At 36.3% G+C, this 27,550-nt stretch overlaps 1 protein-coding gene across 6 annotated transcripts in view; it reads right to left on the bottom strand.

Annotated features, from left to right (window-relative positions):
• Positions 1 to 27,550, bottom strand: part of kcnab2b (potassium voltage-gated channel subfamily A regulatory beta subunit 2b) — a 104,657-nt gene that overhangs the window by 59,794 nt on the left and 17,313 nt on the right. For 4 of the 6 annotated variants that reach the window (XM_039651932.2, XM_089124285.1, XM_039651924.2 and 1 more), the window contains 7 exons: positions 7,721 to 7,764; positions 7,538 to 7,575; positions 6,106 to 6,185; positions 3,807 to 3,851; positions 2,926 to 2,970; positions 2,355 to 2,398; positions 2,029 to 2,115 (listed from right to left, as the gene is read on the bottom strand). In XM_039651932.2, the coding sequence (XP_039507866.1) occupies positions 2,029 to 2,115; positions 2,355 to 2,398; positions 2,926 to 2,970; positions 3,807 to 3,851; positions 6,106 to 6,185; positions 7,538 to 7,575; positions 7,721 to 7,764 (383 nt within the window). Of the gene's footprint in view, positions 1 to 2,028; positions 2,116 to 2,354; positions 2,399 to 2,925; positions 2,971 to 3,806; positions 3,852 to 6,105; positions 6,186 to 7,537; positions 7,576 to 7,720; positions 7,765 to 17,503; positions 18,246 to 27,550 lie in introns of those variants that run through there. The other 2 variants (XM_039651929.2, XM_039651930.2) reach the window with 1 other exon arrangement.

Raw genomic sequence — 27,550 nt, 5'->3', positions numbered from 1 at the left:
ATTTTTACCTCGTGTTACCTCATCTTGCTGCACTGTGAGGAACAATACTACCGTAATAATCCTGGAAAAGTTACCTCAGAAGTGCTGGTAGTGTCATTTCGAGGAGCAACGGATTCTGCTGATGTAATAAGTTTATTCTTAAGTGCTTTGATCTAATCACGTTATTGAATAGTGTCTGTAAACTGCACAAAGACTGTTTGAATATGAATTGCGTGTCTGTGAGAGATTTATGGAAAAAAAATGCTTCCAACTCTAACTTTGAACCAATTCTGTAGAATGGCCCATATAACCTTCAGGTATGACTAAAAATGTGCTTTTGACTTTCATTTATATTTTGTTATACATACATACATATATATATATATATATATATATATATATATATATATATATATATATCAAACTTCATCCGTTCATACAACAGACACTTTACTATCCCATGAGGTTGCGTATTTATGAATAACAGTGAAGCGATTTAACTGAAGCTGGTAGTTCTCATATAATGACAACACGAGGAATGTAGTAGATCCAGATTACATTCATACTACACACATTCATACTACATAGAACATACTTTTTTAGTAATTGTTAATTACTAGTTGGGGGGAGGTGGCAAAGGGTATTACTGGACTTTTTATTAAAAGAAATGAAACAATAAAAGGATTAAAAAGGATGAAAGGGAATGAAGAAAAATAAATATGAACGGTAAAACAAGTTCTGTCTAATTGTAGCCTTGTTGAGAATCCATTTCAACTCTTTGCAAATAATATTTTATCTAAAAATATTCTCACATTCACTCTTATTTGTATGTCTAACGTCAAAAATGCTAAATGTTTCTTGTCTCGTCACATTCAGTTATGAATGAAACAGATCATGTAAACAATACCATATTGTCAATTCAAAATTGCGAAATTCCATAAAAAAAGTTCACATTACTGGATATTACTGTCAGTCGCTAAACATATCCATTATAAAACAGTTGTCAAACTTTAAATATTTAGCTACTTGCATCTTACCACACTCTTTCAATGTAAAAACTAGAGTGTTGCATTGGAATTTGTGAACCGGAAGCCATGCTTCTTTAATCTGATTGGCCATCATTTTGATACTGAAAAGTACTGTTATCATTGAAAAGACCACTGAGGCAGACCAGCCTAACAATCTAGCTTTTTAAACTGTTTGTATCCTAATAACAAACAGAGGGGTGCGTAATGGAGGGTAATAGAGCAGCATCAAGAATGGGGAGCCTATGGTAGTTACGGCCCTGACTGAACAATACATTATACAGTATATACTATACAGTTGCATTATATTCACGTTCTGTCTATGTACGTTCTCAAAGCATATTTCAACTGCTCAGTTAATCTCAATAGTATGACCCATTTTTGCAGGGGCGGCTAAATGACACTTAAGAATCAGCGGGTAATTATGAAGTTACATGTTCACGAGGATACATTAAACTGAAGTCGCCTCATGAGTTTATAACGTGCCACGCTGTTACTTTCAACTAATAAAAATTATATATACTGCATTTTTTTTCTAGTGTTGTTTTTTAACAATAATATACAGTAATGATAATTAATTATTATAGGTTGGAGTAATCTAAAGCCCTTCATCAAATATCTCAACACACAGTCCCCCTCATATCATTTTTAATAAATGCACAAATCATAAAAATTGTATGGGCATGGGCAAGGCAGACATTTGGGAGGGCTCAGCCCTAGATCCGGCCCTGTTGACAGCACACTTAGACAACATGCTCCATTCTCTGCTCAGTGTTCTAGACAATCAATTATTCTGTGTGATGATGTAGTTTATTTCAAAATGAATGGGATTATTAGACCATTTTTAGAAATTCTACACCATTGGTCTCAATGTGTTTGATCTCTATTTTGTGAGATGAGAGCTGTGCGACTGGTCTGATATAGTCCCATGCTTCAGTGCAAAGCAGTTAAGTGAGCCATTCCATTGCTGGTAGTCAAAGACGCAAACACTCATCAAGCCCAGCATCTCATCAAGCACACCTACCTTCCATTGGCGTGTTGGGGTCGGGTCTGTTGGCAAACACTACGTCCACATACTCTAACTGAAGTCTCTCCAGTGATGCCCTTAGACCTGAAGGTCAGAAAAACAAAAGTACTGTTAAAAACGGTGTTCTACATATCCCGATCTTTCCGTTTGGGGCTGCTACTGGTATACACATTATACACTGCAGCTTTAAATTAGTACTTCACAAATCTTTAAGGAATGAAGAACTTTAAGGGGTTGAAACATGGCATTGTTTCACCAAATTTCAGGCCCAAATCTATTTGACCCTTAGGATATAAGATGCAATAATTTCTCACATGACTTACCCTCTATTATGTGTTTTCTGGACAAGCCTCTCTCTGTTTCTGCTCTGAAAAACATACAAAGATTGCATATTTAAGTACATCCAGTGAATATGGTCACTGTGATTTTGTCATGTACAACATCATAGCCAGGATTCTGGAATCATTTAGACTTATTAAACCCAACCGTTTCTTTTAACAATAATCAGTGATCTTCCTCAGGTACATTTACCAAAGGTCGGATTGAATAAGGCCATGGACTATGAACGTGAGCCTAATTAATTACTATCAAAATGTGAGCACAGTTCCAATTTAAACCCATTAATGTTTGATGGTGACCTCACATCAGTGCTCGGCTTTGGCCTTTAATTTGCCCTGAGTGAAAGAGCACAGCTCAGAGGGGGGATTCGACCTGGATCGTTCTCCAGTGAGGGTCTGCAGGACTTCCCTTACTATACCCCACACGCAGCTCATATGAAAGAGACTATAATTAACCAAATGCCCCTGTCGTTCTCAGTCAGGGGAGGGTATAAATCATCATTAACCTCTTTCTGACACACACACACACACACACACACACACTCTTAGCACTTACTTTCCACCCCAGTATATCTTGGTGGTGATGACCAAACTGGAACGTCTATGAAAGACAAGAGACAAAGTGGTTGAAAGCGAAACAAAGGCAAGGACGGGCCAGACATCATGATGATTCATTGATGGGTAAACAGTGTCAGTTTAGGCTTCAGGAAATTACACTGTTTTTACACTATAGTCTGAAGAGGTATGAAAAGACACATGAAAAGACCAGGAAGTTCCATTATATTTGAATTATATATATATATATCCAAGAAAAAGAACATTAAACGCATAAAAAAAATTTTTATAATAAAATTATTATTCTTATTGTTGCTGTTATTATGAGAATTAAATTCAATTGAATTAATTGCAAAATATACTGTTTATATTATATTTTTTACTATTACAATTTTGTTATGAAAACCCTAAAATAGCATACATATTTTAGAATAAATATAATCATTTATAAAAAAAAAACATTTCTGTTAAAAAGTGCAGAAATTGTAAATTCCACAACAATGTGAATTCTCTGCAGAAGATGGTCACAATAAGAAGCATTTGTAGAAGAATATTCACTTGAAACTGCAGTTATGCCATGTTTCTAAAAAGGGCAAAAATTGTGTCCAAATTTAGACATCTTTCCCTGGGGAAGCGGCTTTTCGCCTCAGTGCTTGCATACAGGGAATGGTAGGATGAATAAAAGCTGATGTCTCCTTAACTGCAAATTCCACATTAGTCATTCACAAACTAACAGGAGCTGCAGGGTATAAGCAGGCATCTTCCCATTGAGAGGATGTCAGCAGTTACTCTGACAGTCTGAGGAGAAAGCCCCTCACATGGGCAGATCGCATCAAATGAGAGTTTGAGAATGTTTTAAATACAGCAAATCAATATGTTTACCTCCATCCTTTCTTCTTGATGACACTGCCGAGAACTATTTCAGCCCTGTAAGAAAGTGAGAAGCAATTACCATGCTATTATTTTGTCCTAGACCTTCTCCTCCTCACTTACATCACAGCCGGTGAGCAAAAGCGTCCTCTACACCGGGGGATTCCCTGTTCTCAGCTTCTGGAGAATTAAGCTAATGAAGCATTCACTTTACTGAAATATGAAAGGAACTCTTTTCACAGGCAAAATGCTTCATGTTTTTTTCTTATGTGAGCAGATTTTTTAAAAAGGGGAAGAGCGGAAGGGAGGGAGAGTGTCTAATGACAGATGTTACATTTTTGCCCTCAGGACCAATGTGTTCTTCATGAATGGTTCCCCCATCAGGCCTCATCATCCCAATGCGAGAATGTGAATCTTTGTGACAGCTTGTAACAAATGAAGCGCTACTGTAACTAACGTGGACTCAAAAGGGCAGCAGACATCCTTAGACAAACTCATAATAGTCTTCCTTTTATACAGTATTAACTAGTAGTCTAGATGAATAAATCCACAGAAAGACGGCAAGTATATGTGTATGAGTGATTAAAGGGATAATCCACCCAAAAATAAATGGTCATAATTTACTCACCCTCAAGTTGTTGCAAACCTGTCTGAGTTTCTTTCTTCTGCTGAACACAAAGGAAGATATTTTGACACAGGGTTGAGGGTGAGTAAATGATGACAATATTCATTTTTGGGTGGAGTATCCCTTTAAGGATATTGTTTGCCTATGCTGAGGTTTTTACAATGCTCACTTGATTATTCTGCATGAACTATCAATGCACTGAGCCACAGACTCATGGCCAGCTTGACATGGCATGAAACACGGATGGAAGATGACAAACGGCCCCCTCACAACCTCAGACGACATATATAAAGTTATGTCCTTTAACGCTCTCAAAGTCTGCTTCATTAAAGTGCCATTTTGTATCGTTGAGTGGATTTACACTGAGTCAGGCTATTTCCTGTTAACTTTATCAGCAATTCCCGGACGTTATATATTTCCACGGCATTGCAGAAAATAAAGACGCCACTGCTAAATTTACTGCAAGCTAGCAGGTTTAGGCAATTCACCTTTCCAGCTCTTTTCTTTTCTTGCACGAGTGAAATCTGCTGACCAACCACTAATTTCTTTCACTAGGTTGTCTTAAACATAGATACCTAAAGTGTACACTAAACAGCAGTTGAAATGTTAGAAGTGTAAATGTTAGTGTAATATATAGCAAGTCAATATATAGCAACTTATAAAACATTGTTGGGAGCACTTTATTTGACAGTCTTTTTTTTTTTTTCTTTTTGCACTAACAGGGTAATAACTAGGTACTAACCCTAAACCTAACTTTAACCCACCCAGCAACCTAAACAACACACAAACTCTTTTTGCTATTGTAGAGAGACTGACAAACCCCCCAAGCCAGATTCCCAGTGAAATGCTCTCAGACAGCAAGTGCAGTGAGTTTGCCTCTTTCTTCAGAGAAAATCAATAATTTTAGAAAGGTGATCAGCACATCATTGAGTTGCTCTCGGGTCAGACAGATCAGACCACAACCTGAGAAAGTAGTTACTATGTCTGTTTTCGAAGAAATTGAAGGCAACATTTTGGAAGAAACTGTACAGCACCTTAAAACATCAACCTGCGCCCTAGACGCACTTCCCACATTTTTTTTTTAAAGAGTGTTAAACACAACAGCTTAGAAGCAGGTCTCCTAGAAGTGGTAAATGCCTCACTTCTCTCTGGGAGTTTTTCGAACTCCCTGAAAACTGCAGTTGTTAAGCCCCTCCTGAAAAAGAACAATCTGGATAAGACCATCTTAAGCAACTATAGACCGATCTCAAATAGGCAAAATCATTGAAAAAGTTGTCTTCAACTTCAACTGAACAAATTCTTAAGCTTGAATGGATACTTTGTTTTCCGATCTCATCACAGCACAGAGACAGCGCTCATAAAGATAAAAAAAAACGAGTATATATATATATATATATATATATATATATATATATATATATGTTCATTCTCAAAATTCAAATTGTACCTTGGTGTCAAAGTAAATAAGAAAAGATTTTAATAGCAAAGAGGGATTGGGTTTCCTGAAAAGAATTTTAGACCCATCATATCTGTGAAAAGTAGGTCTATACAGTCCTATAAAAGATGATAATCTGCTAAAATTAGACTTAATACTTAATACTAATCTCCCCATATATGAGCATACAGCCCTATCTTTGATGAGGGAGTGCAGCAATGAATGATGGGAAATGAGTAGAGAGTACTAACTTCCCTGCCGCATACACCTCAGCTGTGTCAAACAGATTGATCCCGTTCTCGTACGCCAGCGTCATCAGCTGCTCAGCTATCTGAGAGGAGAGAGATCACAGACAGAGAGAAAATCAACCACTGAAAAGGAATTATAGCTTTGTTGTTTTCAGCAGTACAATACTCAATGATATTTATTTGAAACAATGATAATTATTTGTACTGCTTCTATTTAGTTACTGTACAGTACCTGTTGATTAAAGATACACTTTAAGCATTATGAAAGGCTGTACATTGTGGCCCTGAAGGTGGACTAAGCACTAATGACAGGATGATACTTTATATTAACACCTACCATAAAACAGGACAGATGTATAAAAATGGTACTTAAAGTGATACTCCACTTTTTTTGGAAATAACTCCCCCAGAGTTAAACAGTTGGGTTTTACCGTTTTCAAATCCATTCAGCCGATTTTTTTTGCCATTTAGAAGAATATCAGTAACCAGTTTCTGGTCCCATTGACTTCCATAGTAAATATTTTTTCCTACTATGGAAGTCAATAGGATCAGAAACTGCCTGTTTACTGATATTCTTCTAAATATCAGAAAATCGACTGAACGGAAAAACTCAACTGTTTAACTTGTTAAATGAGCCTATTTCCAAAAAAGTGGAGTATCCCTTTAATATTATAAAAATGCTGGTACTTTGACATTTCAAACAAACATGAAAACTGCTAACCGCACACTGAATTCATCCCAGACTAAAAAAGTCTAAAATTTGTTTTTATTTTATAAACTACATACAATATTTTTGATTTCACAGTGTTTACATAAAATACTGTGAATGAAAATACAGTACCCTTACTGTAAAAACAACTAAAATCACAGTATTTAATTGGTTTTTATTTCACAGTATAAACATAAAATACTGTATTACTGGCAACGATTAGCCAGTAAGTTACTGTGTATACTCTTTACAGTAATGGTACTGTACTTCCATTTACAGTATTTTATGGAAGTACAGTACCATTACTGTAAAGAGTATACACAGTAACTTACTGGCTAATCGTTGCCAGTAAGTTACTGTAAATTTTACAGTAAATTTTTTACAGTGTAGTGGAAAAAAGTGCAAAGCGCATGTGACGCAAGTTAGTCATGCACTTTATGTGATTTCAACATGGTCAAACTTCAAAAAAAGAGTTTGATAGACGGATTGATGGATAGATAAAGCTTTTGTTTCCTTTTTGAAGCTACAAATTGTATTAAAGTTGATATAAAAATATCAAAGTAAAGATCTTTTAAAATATTTTTGTATATGTTCAAAGAAAGTGAAACAGGTTTGGAATTAATTTTTAGTGAACTATGCCTTTAAGAGTAAAACTATGCATGCACCTTTAAGATTTGGGTTTCTTTTTTTTTTTTCTTTTTTTTTTTAAATCCATGAAAATCCCACCTCATCTGTGATTTGACCACCAAACGTCACCCAGGTGCCTGAAGAGAGATTGTACAGGTACTGTCAGATTGTATACGGTAATAGTGCTGCTCAGTTAATCCTAAACTAATTTACTGTACATTTCTTATATTTGCAAGAGGCAAACAGTGATAGTCCACTTAGCCTATAGCATGTTTTACTCACCCAGCCCTAGACATGATACCCGTAATCCAGATTTCCCAAGATTCCTAAACACAGAAAGAATCCCATCAAATATTCTAGATAACATGGTAAAATCAGATGCAATCATCATGATGATAAACGTAGCCGCAGTCTTTATTTGTTACCCCCACTCACATGTAGAGAGTAAGTTGTGAGAGAATGAAATCCAACCTGGATACAGCACTACTGTACCTTCAGCTCAGAAGAACTGGTCTTTTGTTCAATTTCCTTTGAGTTTGCAAAGAGCCAAAGTTACAATGCTGAACAACTACTATAAGACCAAACAGTCAATGACACAGACTGCCTTCATAATTACAGCTATTCAGTGAGTTTTTGCTTGTTATTTAAAGGATGAGATGCAAATTATGCCTGGCACAAAATGAAGATATTTCTTTAAAGGACATTTTTACCGTTTCTAAGAAGAAAAAATATTTTTTTTAGATGAGGTTAGCACAACTAATGAAAAGGCACAATTTTTAACAGAAGAAATCTATAATGAATTTACCCTTGAGAGACATTCCAACTGTACATTGTCACACAAGTTTTTAACCGTTATTAACTTTCTCCACACATTGAAAAAAAAGTGTTGAATTTACATGATTTAATCATGTACGTCGGGTCCACAAGAGTCAATTAACTAAAACAAACATAATTAGTTCACTTAACTTCAACATCAAGTTAAGTTATTTTGAAGTAACCAAATCAAGTAGTCTCAAATTGATTTTATTTGGTTCCTTGACTGTATTCAATTCATTATATATGTAATGAAGCTTCAGGAGAATGAGGATCCATTTGCAGTTTTATTATAATCGTCGTTGTACACTCAAGGTCAATCACCAGCAAACACAACAGTAGAGATAAGGCAACTCGTAATCCAGAAACAGGCATAAGATCAGGGCAGGCGGCAAACTCACATAAACCAGTAGTAGAGAATATAGTTCAGGGCAGGCAGCAAAGAATCAAGATGAGAATAAACAGTCCAAAGGTAATCCACGGGACGACAAGACACAGGAAGAACCGCTCGGAGTTGATCACCAGGGTAGATACAAAACTTCACAATGAGAGTGAGTCTGAGAGCACCTTAAATAGTCCACTAATGAAAGTCAGGTGAGAGGTAATCAGTGCTGGGTATGTGGGAAATGTAGTTCAAATGGTTTTAATATTCCGCAGAGAGATCCCTCTGGTAGTGAACAGAAGGAACCGCAGGAGTCTCGTTTGTGACAATATATATATATATATATATATATATATATATATAATTTAATGAATTGAATTACAAGATACTACTAGCTATAGCAAATAAACTGTAGGTGCATTCATGCCATGTTGGACTTTGGATTTGTAAAAAGCGTTTGCATATTTGTAGATCTCATAAATACAAATTGTAACCTCAAAATTGTAATTCTGAGAGCTCCGACTTGTGCCACCTGACCCGCTGTACCACCTGGCCCCTGTAGATTAATTTAGTTATTGATAGTGTTGCAATTAAAAACACATAATTCTGAGTCTGAGAATGTGAACAGCTCTGAGAAGAATGTCACAGGTTGTCATCTTGTAATTACGAGATGGCGTTAACACAGCATATGTATTAGCATGCTAAATGCTAAGCCTGCTCCTTAACAGCAAACACTTATGTACCTGTCCAGATTGAACATTTAACATTACCAAATCTCCCCCTTTTCACATCTTGCTCAAAAACACCAAAAATAATAATAATAATAATAATAATAATAATAATAATAATAATTTCTCACATTAAGTCCCATGCAAAGCATGCTGGGAACTACAGTTTCAGGTATGTGAACCTATCAGTAAATTTTAGAGAATTGCATATATTGAAAGTAAAGAAATAAAGTTTAGAAAAGAAACCAAGTTTTGCAGATCTTATTTTTTTTTAATCTGAAAATCATTTTTTAAGTGCATTAGAGATGAACTGCATAACAGATTTATGGACTAGTTTTTATGAGGATAGCAGTAAAGTGACATCTAAATATAGGCCAAGAAATCACCTGATGTCAGCAAAACTACACATTTACAGAACATAAGCATGAACAGTAACCCTGAGCGCCTGGAACTGCTTGTTTTACAATAAAATATTATGAATTAACAACCATAATCAATATTTTACATACTGTTGCTGGTGTTTTGAAATATATAACCAGAATGAACTTGTTCTTGAGTGTGGACTCTGAATGAAGGCCTATAGTAGATTCATGTACACTGTATCTATTACCTGTAAACAGGCTGTCATCAATGTCAGCTCTAAGTGGCTTTGAACAGAACATCAGCGGGGAACTTATCAACTCAAATCATATTATCAGTGAACATGGAGGTCCTGAAAACCAGTGATGAATTTCAACTGCTTTTATGGAGATATAGAGTTACAGGAAGTGAGATCCATTGACCAGCATGTGAAGGTGAACTGGCCACCTGTTGATGGGGCTCAAACTGATGCGCAAAGCCCTGCAATAATTGATTTTCCATCTAACAAGGCACAGCCACACCACAAGAGGGAGGAGAAGTTATGTTGATAAAAATGTACAAGGGCAAATTAATTAAAGAAAAAAAAAAAAAATTCATGTGGGACTTTAACCCCAGATTGCTGGTTGGTAAGTCGGTTGGAAGTCACTTAGGGTAAAATACTTACACTTGCCTGAACCAGTTAAACGTTGCAACTGCATGGTTAAGTAGATATGGAAATCGGAAACAAGCAGTTTAAAATGAATAATTTATTTCATACTGTATGCTGACTGATCTATACATATGTTTGTCTGGAATACAATAATTCGTTACATTTGTATAGCGCTTTTTCTGCATGGGACCTCAAAGCGCTTCACACTGGAAGCGGGTAATCTCCTCAACCACCACCAACGGCAGCCATATTGCGCCAGAACGCCCACCACACACCAGCTTATTGGTGGAGAAGAGACAGAGGGATAAAGCCAATTAGTATATAGGGATGGTTAGGAGGCCATGATGGACAGAGGCCAAGGGGCAAATTTGGCCAGGATGTTGTTACACCCCTACTCTTTTTCGAAGGACATCCTGGGATTTTTAATGACCACAGAGAGTCAGGACCTTGGTTTAACGTCTCATCCGAAGGACAGTACAGTATGTCTGGACACTTTTATGTCGAGTGTCTACTGTACAACTTCAGAGTGACAACGTAGACTGCTTGTTGATGTACAGTACATAATTTGCTACAACTGGAAAACAGTATAGAGTATTAGTCAGAGATTCCCTTGCTCACTACTAGCACATGTGGAAACCCCATTACTAAATCGATCAACATATGAAGTCTGCAATCAATAATTCACCATGCCCTCTAAACAAACCAAGCTTTCTCGAACTTCTAAGGTGAACGGCAGCAGAACTGCTCAGCATTTAAAAGGCACGTTCACATTGGAAGGAGAAACTTGGTCAGTACCTTCCCAGGGAGCTGCACTTGGCTGAGGCTGCATGTGGGAAACGTTAGGCTGGCTCCACTAATCTTTAGCATTCGATAATGGATGTCGACAGGACCTTTACCACAGACCAAAATGGGTCTCTTAATGCAGCAGACTACTGCTTACACTAACACAGCAGTTGATGGTGATGTAGTAACTGGACAGTGCTGTAGTGCTCACTGTTGCCCATTTAGCGATTATTAGTGCTTATAATTAGCTACACAGTATTTAATAGCAGACTTTTGGGACAAGTTCATGGGCCAATGATATAGCCTTCCTTCATATGTGCATATGAATTCATTTAAAAATACATGTAAGCCATTCATAAAATGGCTTTAATATGAGGTTTATTCTATAATTTCTGAATACATACTCTATATAAAGGGCTCCCTTGACCATGTGTGTGACTGTGTGTCAAGGTCATTAATTGAGGTTGTAAAAAATCCTCTGGTGCAAATCCCCAAAAACAAAAGCATAACAAAAATGTTTAATATTTATGAATTAATATTGTATAATATTTGTATAAAAAAAACACAACACAAAAATAAACTTTTTACCTTGAAATATATAGATATAAAACTAATTAAAAAATTATGATAATTTTATTTTTTATATTTGTATAAAAAACAACAAAAAAACAACAACAATTGGATTTACTTTAATTCACAAAGAATGCATTCCTCCTCATAATACTCAGAAATATTTTATGACCTTTTATGTTTATATTAATATAATGGATACTAAATTATATTGAATGTTAATCTTTTTACTGCGATGTTTACATAATGCCTTCTTAGAGTTAAAGGGATAGTTCACCCAAAAATGTAAATTAAGTCATTAATTACTCACCCCCATGCTGTACCAACCCCGTAGGACCTTCATTCATCTTTAGAAGTTCATCTTTTGTTCCAAAGACGAACGAAGGTCTTACTGGGTTGGTACAACATGAGGGTGAGTAATTAATGACTTAATTTTCATTTTTGGGTGAACTATCCCTTTAATTAAAATAAACTTTTCCTGAAAATTGTATAAAAGTTTTTCAAAATTAAGTGAAACCAACAGGAATACAAAGATTTAATTTAAACTTAGCACATGTGGTTCAAACAAGATATTTAAAAGACGATTTCCTTTTATTTATCATGGACACTTTTATTCATAATTGGCCCCTTACATCACAGCATGGTTCAGCTCAGTTGGAATACAAAACTGATGGGACAGGCTGGATTTCCTCTACGGCTAGCCCAGACAGATGTATTAATTAAAGAACACACACACACACACACACACACACACACACACACACGCTTGTTAGCATGGCAGATGAGCAAACACCCCAAGCTTCAGAGGATAGGAACAAGGATGCACACAGTTCACAACACACATTTGACCTCACACACATTCAATATACAGTGAGCCACCAGGAATCCCTCTGGAATATATTTTTTATCATATCAAGCCTGATCTTTCAAACAAGATCCAATCAGGCAAGATAAGAAGCAAGTATATTCACCGTTTCATCACAATAAAAAAAGACTAAGTGGAAGAGTAGGAAGGTATGCAGCATTACATAAGAAAGGCTGGGGGCACGGGTGATATGGTAAATAGGTAGAGAACGGATATGATGGTAGTAAAAGACAAAGTTTTAGAAGAAAGGAGTTAGAAAACCAGGGGGAGGATGCATAAACGATGGTTTTTGCAGGCTACGCTTCGACAGAGAATACAGGCACGATACTGCCTGAGAGGCATGGGCATTTTATCAAAATGAGTAATCTTATCCACAGGGGGCCACTCTTCCCTGCCCAAACACTCCACATGGGGTGCTAAAACATTACAATGTGGGTATGAAAAATGGCATGTTGGGCATCTTTGCTAAGAAATGGTTTTGGAGTGTGTATGGATGAATTTAGAGGACAATCTCAGTACAGAAACAATACTGTACTGGATTATTTATGGATTAATAACTTATCCAGAATAAAAAGTGTGCACATTCAGCCCAAATTTTGGTAAAGTTGCTGGACACAATGCAGCAAACAGCAAAAAAGATGCACTATTCTGACTCTGTCGACTTTTGGTTGAAACAAAATTTTCCTTGTGGAAGAACATTTTTTATTGTCGTTAACTATAGTGCTCTTCTGCATAAAAAGGAAGGTCTTGAATGAAATTTCATATATGCCACCATAGTCTTACCTTCTTTTCATTGACATAGGACATATGACAGAGGTTTTTAGATTTCCAAACCAACACTGCTGAATCAAAATTGCCATATTATTATAAGGCATGACCATGCTTTTTATGCACTGCATCAATAGTTCATTTCTATAAAAAATATATATCCACAAAGCTTCTAATTATCTACTTTTTTTCAAAGTAGCTATAGTATGAACTGGTTTAAAAACCCAATATCAAACTTATTTGTACAAGATCATCTGAACAAGAAAACTGTGAACTTTAAAGCTCAAAGTATATTCTGTTTTTTTTTTTTTATGATATGGTCTGCGTACAGTGCACATGATGTACATTTCGCCATCACCACAGTATGCATGCCAGTCAGATTATTTTGAGCCACGCATATGGTCAGATCCGTAGCAACCGATAGCCAATTGCATGCCTCATATTCACATGCTTTGGATAGTCAAAACACTGTGCATTGTATATAAACATTCGTTTCCACATTGAAGGGGAATAATATTAAGATGTGACAGAAACCAGCACCTAAAAATATGCAAATAAAAGCGTTAACCCTGGGTTAGTGTAGAAACATCAGTGTAGGAATAGACTGGATTAATTGTTAACCCTGGCTAAATTATGAGCAGTGTGAAACCCTGTTCCCAGACAGGATTCTGTTCAGAATAACCTGGGGTTAAGCATTTCAAGTGTGAAAAGACCTAAGGTGGCAAAACTGGTATCACAACAAACTACTGGATCGAGAGACAACAACAGTCAGCCATATTGACAAGTGTTTGTGTGAGGGGTTTAGGAATACCCAAGACTCAATTTTATCGCTCATAACTTCTGGAGAGAAATAGCGCAGACACTGGACAAAAATAAAAATGTTCTATTGCCCATGTGTTAATAGAAATATGTCAATATGTTTCATTGCAACCGTCACACGGAGCATACTTTGAAAGGCTATATGTTCAGCTATACGCACATACTAAGCATTTACATGGAAACTGTATACTTGAAACCTAGTCAATTGAGTCCATCAATCCAGTACTGCACACTTCCTCTTTTAGAAACATCCTCTTCCACATTGGGGTCTTCCCAGTTAAGATTGCACATTAAATTTATGGGTTTATCTGACAAATAAAGAGTAGCTTGCATAACTGGATGGCCACACTAAAGCAGTCCGGCTGTTTACTGCCCAGGGAACAGCAGGCAGAAACTGCAGCCCATTTGTGCATTTATGTAATCACCACTTCAGTTATCTTTCTGCCGGCCCCAGAGACACACGCTTACACAATGCCTCAACACAACCCTCTTCACCCTTCCCATACTGTCTCTTCCTGTGTCTTTCAAATTTGTGAACAAAACAAAGATAGGAGCTTTGATGTTAGTTGAGGGATAAGTGTAGCAACCAGAGAGAAACACATCACAGATTGGGACAGCATGGAACTGTTATAAGAGTACAACAGACAAAGGTCTCATAAGTATGTATGTTTCTTGTATTTCTTGGTATTCACTTGCCTCAGGTGCATGTGCATAAACTCATCCTCATCACATGCAGTATGCCGGGGAAAATTTCATGTTGGCTCATCAAACATGGAGAAGCTTCCACGTTACCATGTTACTCATTCATTGCCTGTTTCTATTAATCAGCATCATTGCACTGTTGCTGCCAACTGCAGAGGAAAATTGCCTTTTTGTGTCAATTTCAGCACTGATGTGAACATATTACCAATTCAAACTTAAAGGAACAGTTCACACAAAAATTACACAAAAATTAAAGATCTTTCATCATTTAATCTCCCTGAATTTAGTCCAAACCTTTTTTTCCTGAAGAACACAAAAGATAGCTTACTTTGAAGAATGTTGGAGTCCAATTGACATTCATTATATGGACAAAAAAAAAAAATCTTCTTTTATTTTTCACAGAAAAACAAGTCATACAGGTTTGGAACAATATGAGAGTGAGTAAATAATGAAAGAATATTCATTTTTGAGTCAACTATCCCTTTAAGTAATTAAATGACCAATTTATGAAAGACGCATACAAATTCATCATAGTATGTTATATGAAAATGGGTGATGAATGAAGTCTGATTAATGAAAGAAAAGTCAGATTTATAACAGCAGAAATGAATTCAGTGAATTTAAAAGAAAACAAATATGTATACGACAAACTAAATTTAGAACAAATAATTCGAAAAAGGTATCACTTTCTGCTGTAAAACTGATAAAACTCTACAAAAAAAACTGATACAGAGATATAAACATTATAGTTCCTTATTACTAAATAATGTTTAACTTATATAATAAATAGAATAAAATCAATAAATACATTATGAATTTTTGTGAATCCTACTAGTAGAGCCATAAAGTACATGATAAAATGTATTGCATTATTGTGCAACAATGTTATTAAGTAAGTTATTAATCCTTAAATATAGTGTGTGTAGAAGGTAGAGAGCAGTGTAAATATTTTTTAATCAATATAGACAAAAATGATCAGGTAAATGAAAATCATGAAAAGCAATAAAAAAAATGAATAAGCCTCATTTCACATACTATAATATAGGAAAATAAACACAGCCTTCATGACTGTGTCACATTTACATTTTTACAGCTTTAAATTTCAAAGACTTAATTTCGATGGAAGAATCTGCTTTAAGAGCCAAGACATTTGGTAGCAAGTTTCTCAGGTGTACAGTTACATGGTTTAATCAGGAAGAAGACACTCTATGTTACCTTGCAAGGCTACAAAGTGCCTTTGATGAACAATTACGCAAATTGCAGTATGGAAAAGTGAGGAGGGAGGTTGGGTTTAGTTAAGCACACATTTTTTATCAGTGAGCAGACCGCGGGCAGAATAAGCACTGCATTTGAAATACTGTAGAGAGAGAGAGCACCCTATGCTCCTAATAATGCTAAGCAGTGGAACATGATCACACTGCATCTCCATTTCATATAGAGAACATGTTAATGGCTTTAACGGGCACTAACAGAAATCTCCATCTCTACCTTCTCCTCTGAACCGAGAGAGCAGAGAAATGTGTCTGCACAAATTCAATGACTTAGTCAAGTGAAAGACTTGATCTTTAATTTCAGAGGCGTCAAGAGGCCATCACACCTCTGCATTTAATACAATTAAAAAGAGTAGAGATGCATTCTGAATTATGTCTCATACAGATAAGCCAATATGGCTGATAACCAATAAATGGTTTGTCAATGCTACAAATGAACTTTGGCATCACAATTGTATAGCATGGAAAAATGGATTATTCATATTGAGATTTGATAAAGATTATATTTCATACAAAGATTAAAACTGAGACTTAGATGAAAATACATTATAAAATTAATATTCATCCAATATATATATATAAAAACTCTTGAATATCACACAATAACCAATACAGAAATTATATTTATAAAAAAGGAGCCAATAATATAAAAAGCCACTAAAAGACAACCAAGAAAATCAATGACTCATTGACTATTTCATTATTTAAAATATTTTCTATATTCAGAAATATTTGGCTGATGTAGATTTCTGAAGGATCATGTCACACTGAAGATTGTAGTAATAGCTGCTGAAAATTCTGTTTTGCCCTCACAGGAATACATTCCATTTTAAAATATAAAATATAGATCATATTTCACAATATTACTGTTTTGATCAAATAAATGCAGCCTTGGTGAGTATAAGAGAATTCAGTTTTACAGTTCGAACTTTTCAACAGTAGAGTAGGATATGTATATACTGTAAGAGTCAAAGCAAATAAAATATTCATAATTAATTATTTGTAACATTACATTTTAAAATCAGAAAACATAGATAAAAAAAAATAAATAAATCAAGTATCCTGAAATATGGCATGATAAAACATGCTTCTAATGAATCCCACTAACTAACTAGCCAAGACATTCTTAAACAGTGTGTTGCCAAATTTAACCCTTAAAACCAAATCGACCCTACATAACAAATCACATCCCCAGAGTCACATTTTCTGTTTAAAAGTGACGGAGCCAGAATGAAAACATTTGGTGACACGGAAAGCATTGCATTACTTGTTCAAATCCAGACTAAAGAGTCTAAACCAGAGCAAAATCACAAGCAACAGAACATAAGGGTTATTGGAGTCCTCCTCTCACCTACCTATATTTCATGCCAGTTCTCAAGCAGTGGTCACCAGAGGAGTGCATGTTCTGCACAGACAGTTGTCCCAGGCTGCGGGCCACCATCGCCACGGCGCGGAACTTGCTTTTGGTCCCCAAACTCGGGCTGTTGGCGTTCTGCCGGTTCAGTCGATCCTCTGTGCTGCGGCTAACACCTCGGTGGTCCGTGCACACGAATGACACCTGCATGCTGACGGCGAGCTCCCGCAGACAGACTTACCACAGTGAGGATGCTGATGCTATGAAGAGAAACTAGTCCTAAAATCTCCCAGGAGGCACCAAGCTGTTACCTCAGCGACTAAAGTTTCTTCTTCCCAAGAACAACGAGATGAAAAAGTACCTTTTCTGAAGAAAACGCAGTTAAAAAGGTCAAAATGGATGTGGCAGGTGTCAAAAAAAAAAGGTGAGTGCAACACTCTGTTTTAACCACAAGTACAGTTATTGCTTTGAAGTGCTGCCAGAGTGTGTATCTGTCCATGTGGTGTGTGAAACGTGTGTAAATAAGTGTCTCAATGCATGGTTTGCTCTCGGTCTCTATGAGAGTGAATTCCTGTGCTCTGGCTCCAGGGCAGCAGCAGCCTGTGAAGCGATGGACTCTGGGCACCAATCACATCAACACACAGAACTAGGGAGAAATCCCACATCCATCCACGTCACACTGCAGCACATCAAGCACACGCTTATCTGCTTTTCTCCGCTTTTCTCTGTCTGCACTGCAAGGGAATTACCTTCTCTTCTCCCCACTTTCTTGAGTTGATTCTTGTCCGCCCAAACTGTCTATTCCTAACGTTAACCGCCAGTGAATTTTCATACCCTGGCTTCTGGTTTAGATCATAATCCAGTAATGTGTGCTGTGCAAATGCATAAATGCTATGCGAGAGAGTGTTTATAAAACAGCATAGTATGATGAGTAAGGAAGCAAGCATGAGAGAGAGAGAGTGTGTGTGTGTGTGTGTACTAGAGAGAAAGTGGGAAGGTCTAATCTCACGCTATGTTGTGTTAGATCAGCTCGTACCTGATATCCCACACTGCCTACGCATGACAGAATGTCCGAGGACAAACACAATTCTGGTTTGAGACTGTAACATGTTAAAAAGAGTTGCTAAAAATCACAGAAGTGGCCTCCTCTGATTATTTATTTCTACTTGTACTATCAAAAAAAAAAAAAAGACACAGTGTAATGATTTATGAATACAATTCTGAAATGAGTAGAATTTAGTGACTTCATTGTACATGACAGCTGCAGATCTATGGGCATAGGAATGTAGTAATGTATGCAGTCTGACCAATTAATATTCAAGATAAATAATTGAGTATGCAGTATGTAGATTGTCCACTAGCCTTCATTGTTAATGACTTCTCTGGCAGCAGATGCCTACAATTTCATTTAAGAATGTTTTCTCATGAGTAAGTCATATTGTTGACAAAAAAAATACTGAATTATTCTGGATATTATAGACTACATATTGATTTTTAAATTATTAACAAAATAGTATAGAGAAACAAAAATTATTCAATATTTTTCTTTTGGACCCATTTTACAATGCTACAAATAAAATTTGAAATAATAAAAAATGCTACATTTAAGTTTAGATAGAAAGATGGATGTAACTACAGAACGATACATGTAGAATTATAGAACTATGTAGAATGATATATAGAACTGTATAATAAACATAGCATCTCACAAAAGTGGGTTCAACACTCACATTTTAGCAAACATTTTAGTATATCTACTCAAGGGACAATACTATAGATATGAAACTTGGATGTATTTTAGAGTAGTCAATGTGCTGCTTGTATAGCTGTCTATATTTAATGTCCTCTGAAAATAACTCAACATACAGCCATTATTGACAAAATAGCTGGCAACAAAAGCGAGTACACACTAAGTGATAATAACTGTACGTAGTTAAACCAAAGCCACATGTCCCAACATGTTCATGTTTTTGTCTGCTTAACGGGACCATGAAAATTGTATATATAAATTGTATATATACAGTATATATATATATATATTATGATCATTATGATCACATTATGATCATGATAAATCATGACAAAAACATCATCCGGCAGACAAATGATAGTTGGGCTCTCACGTCCAAATTTGAGAAAGTGGGGGAAGGGAGGTATGTCGTAAGCAGTCGAATTTTGTAGTTCTTTATGTGCTCGGGTTGTTACCCGAACCCCGAAGTTACATAGTGCCAGTAAAAGCAATACAGACACCGTCAGGCTATGGCAGACGTGTCATTCAACCTACTGTAAGGTTTTGGAAATATTATGAAGGTTGAAAACTACATAGTGTTGCTTTAAAATAAGCAAAAGTAAAAATTCTTGTCAGGGATTTTTCTTAAGTTGAACTAAATTTCTGCATACCACTACATAGTATTTGCAGAAACATGCAAATCATAAGACAATTGTAAGTCAGATATCAGAGCGGACACCAAAGATTTGAAAATAGTACTAAGTACAATTCTGTAGTATAAGCTAACTGCCATGGTCCTTAGCGCGATTGCGAGCGTATCTGTGAACGTCCCGCAGACCGTAAACAGTGAGATGAGCTCTCTTATAATCTGACACACAAATGACACATGCTATTCCCACATCTCTAGCACATTACTGAGCCTATGCATCTCATGAAACTACTGAGTGAAGGAGCGAGTACCCTTTTTTCATGCACTCGGGATTAGAGGAATGTGTGTCATCCCACCTCTAGATGAAAGGAAGTGGACAGATGGCTTAAGTGAACATACAGAGCTCTCTGAATGGCACTTTGACATTCGCTAGCCTCAGGACAAAGACTCTGCCACCAGGCTTGAGCGAAGCAGCGGTCCATTTATATCGGACAGAATACCGAATCTCGGGCATGCTTTCATCAGGCTGTATCTAGAGAGAGGGAACTGACAGGAAATCAAGGCTTGAGATGAGATAAGAAACTCTGTGTCTTTAGATATGTTAACTCCACCAGCTGGCAACCCGAGTCAAAGCTATTAGTTCCAGACATGCTAACATGACACACTGAAATATTGTGGAAAATATGGAGCACACATAAATAAAGACCAAAAAAATATTGTTTTATAATGTTAAAAGAAAGACTGCAATGCGCAATGTTTGCGCTAAAGACAATGGATTATATATTCAACTCATAACACAACATCAACACAAACAGAGAATCATCTCAGGTGAGCGAATAGCTTTAATGCAATGAGAGCTCATGAGTTGGTGGCTCTTCAATGGGGATATTGTCAATGAAAATGTTTGGTAGTTGCTTAGACTGTCAATGGAGGGACCAAAATCTCACAGATTTCATTAAAAATACCTCCACTTGTGTTCTGAAGATGAACGAAAGGCTTACGGGTTTGGAACGACATGAGAGTGAGTAATTACTGACAGAATTTTCATTTTTGAGTGAACTAACCCTAATTTAAATAAACATAAAAATGTTTGAATATTGAGTTTAATTTAGCATTTTCTGGTCAAATTAATTTCTAGATTTCTAGATATGAAGAGTTCAGATGCAAAAGCCTCTAAGTGCCATTTGAAATTTTCTTCTAAAATTATCATTTTTTATCAAGCTTGCATATTTAAGTTCAGTAATTTCACTTAAATTACAATTAATAGGTAATCTTCATTGCCATTTAAGTGAAATTACTGAACTTAAATATACAAGCTTGATAAAAATGGTCATTTTAGAAGAAAATTTCAAATGGCATTTAGAGGCTTTTGCATCTGAACTCTTCATATACTTCCACCAAAAGAATAGAATAATAACAATAAAACTAAAAACTGTTGAAATGAATACTAGCTCAGTACACCGCTACTGCTCTGGGAATCTACTAAATGATGCTATTGTTCCCTAAAAAAATGTTAAGCTCTAAGATGTTCCAGGAGCGTAATGCGATCTTCCTGGAAAAGAGTCCACTTACTGTGAATAAACAAGGGGGTAAGAACAATGTTACAGTCACGAATGTATTTGTGTCATTGTGACGTGTGCAGGGATTAACCCTGAAGTTACAAGTTGTACATATAACGGGCCACTGCAATCCTCACAAGCACCTGTCAGCCTCCTGCCAGTCCGATACACCATCGTTAATCAAATCCGTCGTCACTGCTAGTAGTTTCAGTCACATGCGTAACTACTGGGGTACGCGGCTGATTACAGGCTTGGACCAATCAGGGGCCCGTGTGACAGGAAAATATTGATTGACAGCCGGGGCCCCCTATCGCATTTTACTACTTTTAGTCTGATCGCATTTTACTTTATCACAAACATCTTTGAATAAATTATGACAACATATTTTACTGATCATTAAATACATGTGTGAAAGGAACAATGATGGATTTTGATGTAATTTGTTTCGAATTAGGACTGGGGAATCCCCGGATCGGGAAGAGAACGTGCGTATTGCGTCCAAAACAGTAAAAACGTTGAAGTTTAGACAGACAATATCGATATGGAGTCATCAAATTACAAACACAAAAGTTGCTTTCAAAAGTGAAAATGAAAGATTCAAGAAATGAATGAGTATATTACAAAAATAGGAAGCTTCTTTACAAAGATGGCACAGGAGGGGGAGATCGAGTTGGAACAAAAGAGCGAAGCGCCTGAAGCGACTGTTCGGCATAGCAGCCAGTGAGTAACAATGTGTTATGGTGCGCCATCACCAGCAATGTTTTTTTCATGTGTTATGGTCCGCATTCAGTGTTTTTTTTTTTTTTTTTTGGTTGTTGTTTTTGGTTGTCCCATTCATGGTAACGTTAACTGACTCGTGGACATTGCGTCATCCCGTGCTGTAATAGGGGGGCCCGCCTTGAAAATCCTGCATAAGGGCCCGGTGTTGGCTCGTTACGCCACTGGTTTCAGTGTTAGATTTACAGATGAGTTTTAAATATCACTGCAGCTGGGTGCACAAACAGTAATTGAATTATCATTACTGAATGGAAACCAGAGCTGCCGCACATTATGTGTCAAAACGTTGAGTATAAGGCTTAGTGTTACAGCAAGAGAGATGTGACCTTTCTAAGGAGAGAGGTGGGTTGTGTAAAGTGTCCTTAAGAAAGAGAAGGCTCACGCGTGCACTAGCTGCATGTTTGGCTCAATGTTAAGGGTCCTTTTTTTGTTAAAAAGAGAAAGGCGGTCACTGACCCAAAACCCTCTAAAAATTTCAGATGGAGAGAGAATATAAGAGCTAAAACATAATAGGCTTTCTTCACTAAAGTCATTGCTTTCACACTAAAAACCCTAGCACAAGTATGAGTAATTAGATGAAAGACTGCATAGTAACTAAACAGTATGAACAGAAAATTACCAAAAATTGGTGATGTATATGAAATCTCACCAATATAAAACATTTAAACATGTGAAAAATAAATAAATAAAAAATGCAACAATCAAGATATTAATAATAAATGAAAAAAATTATTGATTCAAGAAATCACAGTTTGTGCACAACCGTGTGGGCAAGTTACAACTCAAGCGTGTAGTCATCCTTCAAAGTAACCAACTGAATAAAATTCTCCCACATGTCAACATCTCTATGCTTTCCGTTCACCTTAGCTAACATTCATGTATATGATACATTCTCCAGCATAAACTCAATCCACATTTTAATTAAACTCATAGTGACAAGGGAAAACTCATTATATTTAATCTGGGAAATCTCAGATTTATCTCCTAAAAGCCAAATCCTTGATGAAAATGGAGGGTCAAATCCCAAACATTTTCCAAGATATTTCCATACAATTTTTCACAAAGGTTGAATCTTTGAACAATGCCAAAGAACATGCATATATCATATGTGCAAATTTCTTGTTTGCATTTCCAGCATATATTATAATTTACACAACCCATTCTAAAAAGTCGCACTGCCGTATAACAATACCGATGTAACAATTTAACTTGCTTCCCTTATGTACCTTCCACTATTGGACAAAACTCTGTTCCAAGTATCCTTATCTATGTCACCCACTATTAATGTCTCTTTGAGATCCTCCTTTCTTTTATAGGGAGATGCCCTGTCATTTAGGAGTTCGGCTGGGGTCATAGGTCTCTGAAAGCAATAATCTCCCATTGTTTGTTGATTTAACCTTCTGGCACTTCAAACACCTCTACTCCATTTAAAACTGTCAAGCTCTCCCTCTTTTTGCCTTTGATTAGAAGCCTAACTCCACACTTATCCACAGTCAATTAAGCTCTGGAAAATCCTCCAGAGCCGTTCAATCATCTCCCACCTCACAGCAGAGCTCAGTCTCTCCACAGTGAGCTTTACCGCAGGGCCCCGGCTCTTGTCAGAACTACACGCATTCACGCAAACATTCCTTCTCAGAGCACAAACAACTCTAGCATCCACATTAGATTCACAACTTTGTGGATTAAATTAGTTTTTTTTTTTTTTACTTAATATAAAGTAATATGCCAACCATATGACTTCAGAAGACGTTTTTCTTGTTAAGCGTTTCTGGGTCCAAGTGCTCCATCAGATCCTAAAAGCAAACTGTGCTAATATATGCTATATTATCACCACTTGTTATTTGATTTTGGGATAAGCCGCCCTATTAACTATATATATATATATATATATATATATATATATATATATATATTTATATTTATTTGGATGAACTGTCTATCCCTTAGCACAATCTTTAGATCAGTTGAGAGGTTCATAGAGTACAAATAACCTTTACCAGCTCTTTGTAAAACAGAATTTATGTGCCTGAACATTAATTGTGGCAGTTAAAGGGATAGTTCACCCAAAAATGAACCTTCTCTCGCAGCCTCATGGTATTCCAAACCTATATCAGTTTCTTTCCTTTGTTGAACACAAAATAAGCAACGTATTCTCATCCCAAGGCATCATATACTGACACTTTTGCCAATGTCTAGACATCCAACGCACATGGCACCCTTTAGCGTCAATATAACACGCACAGAGTATGGGTAGGTTTAGGTCTGGGGTAGGGTTAGGGTTAGACCACTAGAAGGCGCCTTTTGCCCCATATACTATATCTGCGTCTCATATTTGCGCTAAAGGGTGCCATGTGCGTTGGATGTCTACGCATTGGCAAAAACGTCAGTATATGACACCTTGGGATGAGAACGGGCTGAAATAAGACATTTTAAATAATGTCGGTAGCCACTGACTTCCATAGTATTTTTTCCCCCATTATGGAAGTTAATGGCTACTATGTCCACTGTTTGGTTATAAAATATGGTGACAGAATTTTCACTATTGTGTGAACAATTCCTTTAATGCTTTGAATTACCCAGGAGCTACAGGAGAATGGAACAAAAGAGCGCGCCAACTCATTCTGCTTGAGACTTCTCAGCGGGAATCAAAAGAAAACTTTATCAGATCAGTGATGATGAGTCAAAAATACAGAAAAATGTTTTTGTGCTCAAATTAACGGAAAGATCACATCAAATATTTGTACTTTTAAAACAAACCAATGAAAGCAAAGATGCACCTAAAAATCACTCTCCTTTATAAATTAGTAACCTTAAATCTTTAAATTGATTTAAAAAAAAAGATGTACATACAGTATAATGCATCAACTTTTAAAAGGAAGAAAACACACAGAGGTATTCATATAGTCTCTTCTCATGCATATTTATAACTTAGAGCCCTGAAGGTTACTGTAAAAGACTCGACACATCCTAAAGCTCTGCAATCCTGATGACATTAAAAGAGAATTAAGTGCACACACAAACACGCACGCAGGCTTCTCAGAAAATGTGCCTGCCAATATAATGCGCAACTCGGTATGAAATCCATAAAGAAATATATTTAATATAAGCTGTCTTTTTCCATAAGCTACATCTCATTAGACTGTAACATCCCCACCTCTCTCACTATGATGAAGCGAGAAGACTTCTAATGCAAAATCGAACTCCGAGCAGCTGCTTTGCCTCTCAATGTCGACTCAATGTGCGGTTACATACCAGAGCTGTCATGAGTGTTTCAGAGATTATAGGTGGAACAAACGTATTTATTTGAGTCACGTGGACAGACAAGCGTAGAAACGGGGAAAATGGAAGTCCCGCTAGATTTTACAACAACAAAAAAAATAGCATTTGATGTGTGAGAGCCTGAGCAGGTAATAACACACCAGGTGAACAGCATTGCAATTACTGCAGCAAAACACTGACAGCAATTACAGCTACATACACCAGCTGCAGCAATTCAATAGTGCTGAGCTGGTCTGCAAAGCAAGGAAAATGAAGAGTGTAATGATCAACAAATTAAAATGATCATGTTGCAGAAAATTGCAGTTCCATAAGCTTTCTTCCCTCTAATGATGCACACAACAGCGCATATCACAGCTCCGTGGGAATAAAGAAAAACCTTACAGGTTTAAGACGGTGCACGTTATATGTACACGTCGTGAATCTGACATCTGTCCTGGTTCAATAGTCTTTAAATATAAGTATGTTCAAATGGTGCATTAAGAGAGGTGTAAAAGTCTGAGAGCATATTGAAAATATCAATTTTATGATATGAAATTGTGTTTTTAACTCCCCCTTTGTCCATTCTGTGCATGTACAAGAATTTTGAATGTAAATACGGGAATAATTATACAAGTATAAATACGAGTTATTATTATATATATAAAAACAAACCAGAAATTTTGGAATGCTCAATTTTTTTTTACAAGTTATACATTTTTCATTGTTTCGTACGTGAAATCTTTTTTTTATGTATTTATTTATTTTTCCAACATCACCTTAACACTTAATTTGATAAAAGTAAGATTGAAGCATTTTGATTAGTGATGGCAGATTTTTCCACCATATACTGTATTTACAGCGAGACAAATTCCCGACATTTAGGGAAAGATTGCTAGGATCTGCACAAACTCAAGCCCACAAAAGTTCTATTATAGTTATGAGCATAAAATGCTAGGTCTCCTGTTTCAAGCTTATGCTGCATGAGCAGCTTAATTCACTGCTACAGCGCCCCCGGTTCTCATATATTGCTCCACCGCTCCATCTTCCAGACGTTCTCAAAAAAAGCTAACTGCACTTTCTTTAAATTTGAATTCATACAGCCTGGCCTTTTACTGGGCTAACCTGGAGGGGACAGCCAGTCCAACAGCACTACTGAACAAAACAAAATAATATAATAGATTCATGTTTAGATACAAGGTATGGATAGGGTCTACAGTGTTATTAGTAATGTAATTACATCAATTTATGAGAGATTACGTAATTACATGGAGGTAATTTTTTAACAATATATAGATATAATTTGAAATATAAGTAAAAACATGTACGTACACAATAAGTGCAAATGGTTCATTTTAAATGTTATAGTGCATAGTAGTTCAAAGTAGGTCTGCATATTTTATCTTGGTGAGAAAAATGTTTATATGAAAACCAGGAGTGCATTCTGTTCTCAAATTCATTTTCACTGTTTCAGACTAGAGTACATGATCAGTTTTGAACAGAATAACCTATTTAATTCAAATCCAGTGTTTTATGCAGAAAACACTTTTTTAAGGAATGTTAAAAAGAATAACATTCTTCTTTTCTAACATTATTTTTTAAAGAATGTTAGAAAAAATAAAATAGTGCCTTACAAATAGCTCCAAAAAAACACTTGACCTTGAGAGAAACTAAGAATCCATGTTTCACCTTGAACAGGCAGGAGATATATGATAAATTATTATAATTTTCATATAAAGGGATTAAATGTCCTGACTAAATGCCTGCAGAAAGCCATTTTTTCCAGAATATGATTATCCCAATAAGAGATTATGCCAGACTGCAGGATGTTAATGCATTTATTCTCCTACTATCGCTTCTTTCTTCCATTAAAGGGACACTCCATCCATTTGCATTAAGATTTCCATTGTTAGAAATTCATTCATAATATTGAATGGTTGTTCAACACTCTCTCATTTTCCCCTGAGAAGAGAGAAATCCGCTATTTAGCTTTTTCACTTCCTCCTAAAATGACGCAAAAATCGTGGAAGAGGCGGGATTTCTGTAAAGACTACAAGCACTAGTTCCCACCCTTTCAAA

This window comes from Pimephales promelas, chromosome 20 (assembly GCF_988280905.1).
Source record: "Pimephales promelas chromosome 20, fPimPro1.hap1.1, whole genome shotgun sequence".
NCBI lineage: Eukaryota > Metazoa > Chordata > Actinopteri > Cypriniformes > Leuciscidae > Pimephales > Pimephales promelas.
The sequence above is the reverse complement of the archived record's forward strand: the minus strand, read 5'-3'. Positions and strand labels throughout refer to the sequence as shown.